Here is an 8,713-nt window from a genome sequence, read left to right as displayed (position 1 = left end):
ACATATCCCAAAACATATATATTTGAAAAAATCAAGATTTTTTACATTTACACTTCAATGTTCAATCATGTGAAGACTCTCAGTCCTCTACACAATGTTGCGCTCCTGATGCCATAGCCCATAGCAGTCTCTCTCTGGTGTGAAACAGAGGGTCACAGAACAGGTGGTGCAGGTGACAGGGGACTTCTTATGGCACAGGGCACAACGAAGCCGCCCTACTGAGCCCTTTTTTCCCTGAGGCACATTCCTGCCTGCAATGATGAATTTCAGCATGTGCGTACCGCTGGTTGGAGCAGAAGGGACAGAGGTAGAGGGGACAGAAGGTGCTACAGTGTTCTTGCTGTAGCTAGCAAGCTCCTGGATGAGCAGCTCCCTGAAGGCTAGCTGTGAGAGGGGGGCTGTCCACAGCTCTTGGCCATTTCCTTCTGGAGGATGAAGGAATTCACCACAGCAATGTCAATAAAATTATAAAACAAAGTCTTGTACCATTTCATGGTCTTGTGAAGAACATTATAGTAGCCTATCAGCGCATCCGATAGGTCTACACCTCCCATGCTCTTGTTGTAATCCTTCACAGCAGCTGGAATGGGGACATTTTTGGTGGTCCAAGCGCCTGTAGGACCTTTCAAACGTCGAACAACGTGATCCCCACCGAAGGACTTGTGAATAGTGGAGCACATGACCACCTCTCTGGTGTCCATCCAGTTCACAAAGAGCAGGCCATCTTCACGGATCCATCTCATGGTACCCCGCTCAGCCCGCTTAGGCATGTCATTCACCCTGGTTTTTGGAAAGCCCACTCTGTTGGTCCGAATGGTGCAACAGGCCCACATCTCCAGCTTCCTCAGGTCTGTGAACAGGGTAGGGCTTGTGTAGAAGTTGTCTACAAATAGTTTGTAGCCCTTCCCTAGCAGCTGGAAATCTAATAACTGCATAACGGAGTCATAGCTAAGTCCCTTACCGCTCGCACAACTGTTCTTCCCCTCATAGACAAAAAAATTGCACGTGTATGCACACGCAGAATCGGCCAAAACAAACAGTTTGTAACCCCATTTTGTCGGTTTGTTACGCATGTACTGTTTTAGGCCAATTCTGGCCTTTGAGGCTACCATTCTCTCATCTATGGAAAGGTTCTGGGCGGGCTGAAAATAAGTCTTGCAGGCCTCAATGATATCGTGGTAGAGAGGTTTAATCTTGCAGAGCTTATCAAACCCTGCCGTGCCTCGTTTCGTCTCGTTGTCCTTATCAACTTCTGGGTCACTGATGTGAAGCGCCCGTGAGATTGTCAGAAACCTTTTGCGTGACATGACCGTGGAGGGGAAAAGCAGTTGATAGAGGGGTGCAGTTTTCCAGTAGTCTTTCAGGGTTTTAAGCTTTACAAGACCCATGTAGATGACCATAGAAAGGTAACAAAACAGATCTGACATGGAAATGGCCTTCCATGTCTCTGTCTTGCCTTCCTGCTTCTTAGCGCCGTACTTATTAGTGTTCATCACCAGGGTATCAACAACTGCCGAGGTGAAAAACAACTGGAAAAGTTGCATGGGGCTGTACTTGGAAGTTAGGTCCAATTGAGGGCCCACTGGCCTTTTTGGTCGGAAAATTGGAGGTGGTGGGGCCACATCCTCCTCCAGAACAGAGTGCCAACGGTCCTCCTCCGCTCTGGCAGGTTCCACGCTGGACGCTCTGGACGGTTCCACGCTGCCCTTCCTCCACTTCTTTGCCGCCGGCTTCCCATCCCTTGATGGCCGGGCGGGGGTAGGTGTGGTGCCGGAAACAGCAGGGGTCCAGCTGGATGGACCAGCTTCAGTGGGGGATTTGCACCTTGGCTCCCAATCAGAATCGCTGGGACTGTGAAATAAAGACACAGACACACAGACACAGATTATATATACAGTAAGTGACTATGGTGAGGTGTTGTTCATTCCATTTTAGATATAAAATACATGCAAAAAAATGTAATAATTACACAGACACAGATTATATATACAGTAAGTGACTATGGTGAGGTGTTGTTCATTCCATTTTAGATATAAAATACATGTAAAAAAATATGTAATAATTATACAGACACAGACACAGACACAGACACAGACACAGACACAGACATACACCCACAATGTAGAGCAATATGTACTTTCTACATTTCAATATACTTATGTGTACTTTATATTTCATGTCCTAGTCATATTTTTATATAAGTCAAATAAAATACAAATATCTCAAACAACTCAAATGAATAATATTTGATATTATTAATTTCAAACAACGTTACTCACCGATCCAAAACAGCGTCTTCCCCGTAGAGGAACATTTCCTCAAATTCAGAGTCAAAGGAATTCTCACTTTCCGATTCATTTTGGTGTTCACTTTCACTATCTCTATCTATTTCGTCAATTATATCGTGTAGATCTGTGTATTTGGTCTTCGTCTTCGATTTTACTGATTTATTTGCCATTATTCCGCTCTGAAAATGCTCTAAAAAAACTGAAATGCTGCGCGTAACCTGCGTGGGTAGTTCTTGTAGAATTTTCAATGGCGAATAGCTGTGTGTATGCATGAGTTTCCAACAAAGGCTCGTCTTCCCGGGTCGAACCATTACATGTTCCCATTTACCTCAGTTCATTGGCTATCTACCCAGCTAAATTTCAAGAAGATCAGTGCTCATTGGTCCGAAATACAGTCAATCAACGAAGAACAGGTCATATCATTGGTGCGCAATGAGGTTGTTGTTTGGTGTGTTCAAATCGGTTCCTTTCGGTCAATATGTCCCGGGAAAAGAACCATGAAGTTTGGTTGTTTTACTAACAAACAGAGGATTGCAATGAAACCGAACATGACTCGATAAACGTCCGTTTAGAGTGAGTAATTACATTGAATGTTACGTCCAAAGTTGAAGGACACTGAATTTTCCACACAAGCCATTTACAAAATGTTTCGTGTTAGGCTATAAAAATGGATTATATCGAACAAAACGCCACTTCATTGTTTCGTCGTGACCTTTACTATTGCCAAAAGAAGAAAATTTCCAAAGGTAATTGATGAATTTTATTGTTATTTCTGACTTTTGTGACTAATCTACTTTGCTGTAACTGTACCTAATGTGTTGTTAACTGATCGATAATCGCTTTTGCAGTGAAGCTTTTCGAAATCGGACATATTGGCTAGATTAACAAGAGGTATAGCTTTCATTTGGTGTATTGCACTTCTGATTTAATTGAAGTTAAATATTTATAATAATGTAATTTCGCCAATTTTTTGTGAAACGTTCCGCTAGCGGACCCCAGTCCTTCTCTGTATGTGTAAAAGGAGTGTGACAGACTCCAGAAGTCAGCAGAAAGGCAGCTACTTGTCACACCCTGATCTGTTTCACCTGTCTTGTGCTTGTCTCCACCCCCCACCATGTGTCTCCCATTTGTCCGAATTATCTCCTGTGTATTTATACCTGCATTTTCTGTTTGTCTGTTGCCAGTTTATCTCGTCCCGTCAAGTCCTACCAGCGTGTTTTTTTCAGTTTTCGTGTTTCTATAGATGCTGTTTTCTAGTCCTCCCAGTTTTGACCATTCTGCCTGCCCCTACCCTGAGCCTGCCTGTTGTTCTGTACCTTAATGACACTGCCCTGGATTACTGACCTCTGCCTTCCCTTGACCTGTCATTTGCATGCCCCCTGTTCTGTAATAAACATCTGTGATTCGAACTGTCTGCATCTGTGTCTTATCCTGAGTCGTGATAGTACGAACTGGCCATGACTGACCCAGCAGACTCGGACCAGCTCCACAACGACGTCTCCTCCCACGGAGCCACCATTGGAAGACACAAGGAGTTACTTCACAACCTTATAGAAGGATTCTAGACCATGCCATGACCGTGCTGGAGCAAGTCTGCGGATTGTCTATTAGACAGCCAGTCAACACTGTAACCTCCCAGCCTCTCAGTAAACCCGCTGTCAGCAACGCATCCCGCCAGCCCGCTTCCCGAGAATCCCGCTTGCCTCCTCCGGAAAGCTTCGCTGGAGATTCAGGGACTTGACGGGCATTTCTCTCCCAGTGCTCCCTCATCTTCGAGCTACAGCCCTCTTCTTTTCCCTCGGACAGCTCGAAGGTAGCGTATCTTATACAGTGCCTTGCAAAAGTATTCATCCCCCTTGGCGTTTTTCCTATGTTGTTGCATTACAACCTGTAATTTAAATAGATTTTTATTTGGATTTCATGTAATGGACACACAAAATAGACAAAATTGGTGAAGTGAAATGTTTCAAAAAAAAAAAAAAAGATTGGGGGGAAAAGTGGTGCGCACATATGTATTCACCCCCTTTCCTTTGAAGCCACTAAATAAGATCTGGTGCAACCAATTACCTTCAGAAGCAAGGGGAGCAAGGGGGCACCAACAAGCAAGCAGCAATATGAAGATCAAGGAGCTCTCCAAACAGGTCAGGGACAAAGTTGTGGAGAAGTAACGATCAGGGTTGGGTTATAAAAAAATATCCGAAACTTTGAACGTCCCACGGAGCACCATTAAATCCATTATTATTTTTTTTAAAGAATATGGCACCACAACAAACCTGCCAAGAGATGGCCGCCCACCAAAAATCACGGAACAGGCAAGGAGGGACCAAAGATAACCCTGAAGGAGCTGCAAAGCTCTACAGCAGAGTTTGGAGTTTCTGTCCATAGGATCACTTTAAGTCGTACACTCCACAGAGCTTGGCTTTACGGAAGAGTGGCCAGAAAAAAAGCCATTGCTTAAAGAAAGAAATAAGCAAACACATTTGGCATTCGCCAAAAGGCATGTGGGAGACTCCCCAAACATATGGAAGAAGGTACTCTGGTCAGATGAGACTAAAATTGAGCTTTTTGGCCATCAAGGAAAACGCTATGTCTGGCACAAACCCAACACCTCACTTCACCCCAAGAACACCATCCCCACAGTGAAGCATGGTGGTAGCAGCATCATGGTGGTGGCAGCATCATGCTGTGGGGATGTTTTTCATCGGCAGTGACTGGGTGGTGCTAAATACCGGGAAATTCTTGAGGGAAACCTGTTTCAGTCTTCCAGAGATTTGAGACTGGGATGGAGGTTCACCTTCCAACAGGACAGCGACCCTAAGCATACTGCTAAAGCAACACTTGAGTGGTTTAAGTGGAAACATTTAAATGTCTTGGAATGGCCTAGTCAATGCCCTGACCTCAATCCAATTGAGAATCTGTGGTATGACTTAAATATTGCTGTACACCAGCGGAACCCATCCAACTTGAAGGAGCTGGAGCAGTTTTGCTTTGAAGAATGGGCAAACATCCCAGTGGCTAGATGTGCCAAGTTTATAGAGACATACAAGAAGAGACTTGCAGCTGTAATTGCTGCAAAAGGTGGCTCTACATAGTATTGACTTTGGGGGGGGGGGGGGGGGGGCGTGAATAGTTATGCACAATACATTTTTCAGTTTTTTTTGTCTTATTTCTTGTTTGTTTTACAAAAATATATATTTTGCATCTTCATGGTGGTAGGCATGTTGTGTCATTCAAATGATACAAAACCCCCAAAAATCTATTTTATTTCCAGGTTGTAAGCCAACAAAATAGGAAAAACGGGGGTGAACACTATCACAAGCCACTGTAACACTGATGTCTGGGAGGGCTGCTCTCGCCTGGGCTACAGCGGTGTTGGAGCTACAAGCCACCATTTGTTTCATTCTAGAGGAGTTCATGGCAGAGGTGAAGAAAGTGTTTGATTCATCATTGTCCGAGAGAGAGGATGCTCAGAAGCTACACCGGCTACGCCAAGTCTCCTGTAGTGTGGCCGACTATGCTGTCGATTTCCGCATGTTGGCCTACAAGAGAGCCAGGAACCCGGAAGCCTTGTTTGACACATTCCTATCACAGTTCCTATCAACCTGTGAGTGTCAGGCAACCACAGCGAGTCAATCCAGTTTCTACTTATCGAATCCATTCAGGTTCCCGTTGTGTTGGGGTTTTCATGGCTCCAGAGACACAATCCCCTTGTTGACTGGACTGTGGGTTAGATGTAAGATGTAAGATGGCGTCAACAGAGATAGTCGCCTCACTTCTAGTCCTTAGGAAACTATGCAGTATTTAGTTTTTTTTAAATGTATCATTTCTTACATTGTTAGCCCAGACAATCTTAAGTGTTATTATATACAGCCGGGAAGAACTATTGGAAATGAGAGCGACGTCAACTTACCAATGTTACAACCAGGAATACGACTTTCCCGAAGCGGATCCTTTGTTCGCACCACCACCCAGGAAATTGGATCTAATCCAAAAGGCCGACCCAAAACAACGTCGCAGCAGAAGAGGTAAACAGAGTGGCCTCCTGGTCAGACTTCGAAGGCGTGCAATTCACCCACCGCTTTCGAGTATATTAGTCACCAACGTCCAGTCTCTAGTAAACTAGATAAACGAAATTAGGGCAAGGGTTGCTTTCCAGAGAGACATCAGAGATTGTAACATTCTCTGTTTCACTGAAACATGGCTCTCTCGGGATATGTTGTCGGAGTCGGTAGAGCCACTGGGATTCACACTGGAAAGAAGAAAGGCGGGAGTGTATGCTTCATGATTAACAATCATAACAACATACAGAAACTCCAATTCCTTTTGTTCACCTGACCTAGAATTCCTTACAATCAAATGCTGACCATATTTTCTCCAAGAGAATTCTCATCGGAAATGGTCACAGCCGTGTATATCCCCCCTCAAGGCGATACTGTAACGGCAGATTCCCTCCTCTTCGTCCGAAGAGGACGTGTAGCAGGGATCGGACCAAGACGCAGCGTAGTTAGTGTTCATCATGTTTAAAAACGACAAAACCGTGAACACTACAAAATACAAAATAACAAATGTGGCAAAACTGAAACAGTCCTATTTGGTGCATAGACACAAAGACAGAAGACAACCACCCACAAAACCCAACACAAAACCGGCTACCTAAATATGGTTCCCAATCAGAGACAATGACTAACACCTGCCTCTTATTGAGAACCATATCAGGCCAAACATAGAAACGGGAAAACTAGACACACAACATAGAATGCCCACTCAGCTCACGTCCTGACCAACACTAAAACAAAGATGCGTGGTGTTGGCACTGGTGGTACTGGGCTGGTGCGAGGAGGTGGCACCGGATGGATCGGACCGTGAAGGCGCACAGGAGCTCTTGAGCACCGAGCCTGCCCAACCTTACCTGGTTGGGCAGGCCTCCCCGTAGCCAGGCCAGTGCGGCGAGGTGGAATAGCCTGCACTGGGCTGTGCTGGCTAACCGGGGACACCATGCGTAAGGCTGGTGCCATGTACACTGGTCCGAGGAGACGCACTGGAGACCAGATGCGTTGAGCCAGCTTCATGGCACCTGGCTCGATGCCCAACCTAGCCCGGCCGATACGAGGAGCTGGGATGTACCGCACCGGGCTATGCACACGTACAGGAGACACCGTGCGCTCTTCCGCATAACACGGTGTCTGCCCGTACTCTCGCTCTCCACGGTAAGCACGGGAAGTTGGCGCAGGTCTCCTACCTGACTTCGCCACACCCCCCGTGTGCCCCCTCCAAGAAATTTTTGTGGCTGCCTCTCGGGCTTCCTTGCCAGCCGTGTTCCCTCGTAACACCGGTTCCCTTTCGTAGCTGCCTCCACTCTCCTAGCTGCCTCCACCTGTTCCCATGGAAGGCGATCCCTTCCAGCCAGGATCTCCTCCCATGTGTAGCAACCCTTGCCGTCCAAAACGTCTTCCCATGTCCAGGCATCCTGACATCGCTGCTGCTGCTTCTGCTGCCACTGCTGCCCGTTACCACGCTGCTTGGTACTTTTTTGGTGGGTGGTTCTGTAACGGCAGATTTCCTCCTCTTCGTCTGAAGAGGAGGTGTAGCAGGGATCGGACCAAGATGCAGCGTAGTTAGTGTTCATCATGTTTAATAACGACGAAACCGTGAACACTACAAAATAACAAATGTGGCAAAACCGAAACAGTCCTATCTGGTGCATAGACACAAAGACAGAAGACAACCACCCACAAAACCCAACACAAAACAGGCTACCTAAATATGGTTCCCAATCAGAGACAATGACTAACACCTGCCTCTGATTGAGAACCATATCAGGCCAAACATAGAAACGGGAAAACTAGACACACAACATAGAATGCCCGCTCAGCTCACGTCCTGACCAACACTAAAACAAAGAAAACACAAAAGAACTATGGTCAGAACGTGACAGATACCACGACGGCCCTCAAGGAACTACACTGGACTTAATGCAAACTGGAAACAATTATATCCTGAGGCTGCAATTATTGCAGCTGAAAAAAAAAATAATAATATTGAGAATATTGTTACCTAAATTCGACCAGCATATTGATTGTAGCACTCGTGCGGGCAATTCAATGGATCACTGCTACTCGGCAAATCCGACCACGACTCCATTTTGCTACTACCATCATAGAGACAGAAACTCAAACAAGATGTGCCTTTGACCAGAACTATTCAACGCTGGTCTGACCAATTGGAATCCACACACACACAAGATTGATTTGATCACGCAGACTGGGAAATGCTCTGGGCAGCCTCAGAGAATAACATCAATTTATACGCTGATTCGGTGAGTGAGTTCATAAGGAAGTGCATTGGAGATGTTGTACCGACTGTGACTATTAAAACCTACCCTAACCAAAAACTGTGGATAGATGGCGTCATTTGTGCAAAACTGA

The 8,713-nt window shown here is 45.7% G+C and overlaps 1 protein-coding gene across 1 annotated transcript; it reads right to left on the bottom strand.

Moving 5' to 3' along the window:
* Positions 1-380: 380 nt before the first annotated feature.
* Positions 381-2,314, bottom strand: LOC139547131 (piggyBac transposable element-derived protein 4-like). The gene is made up of 2 exons (XM_071356161.1): positions 2,280-2,314; positions 381-1,851 (listed from the first exon to the last, which is right to left on the bottom strand). The coding sequence occupies exons 1-2, from the start codon at positions 2,312-2,314 to the stop codon at positions 381-383; spliced, it is 1,506 nt and encodes a 501-aa protein (XP_071212262.1).
* Between the last annotated feature and the right edge of the window lie 6,399 nt (positions 2,315-8,713).

This window comes from Salvelinus alpinus, chromosome 20 (assembly GCF_045679555.1).
Source record: "Salvelinus alpinus chromosome 20, SLU_Salpinus.1, whole genome shotgun sequence".
Classification (NCBI taxonomy): Eukaryota; Metazoa; Chordata; class Actinopteri; order Salmoniformes; family Salmonidae; genus Salvelinus; species Salvelinus alpinus.
Note: the sequence above shows the minus strand (reverse complement) of the source record. Positions and strands in the feature narration are given on the sequence as shown.

Coding starts and splice junctions, on each gene's coding strand:
- LOC139547131 (XM_071356161.1), bottom strand. CDS start 2,314: ATGTTCCTCTACGGGGAAGACGCTGTTTTGGATCG. Junction 1,852..2,279: donor GAAGACGCTGTTTTGGATCG/GTGAGTAACGTT, acceptor TTTATTTCACAG/TCCCAGCGATTCTGATTGGG.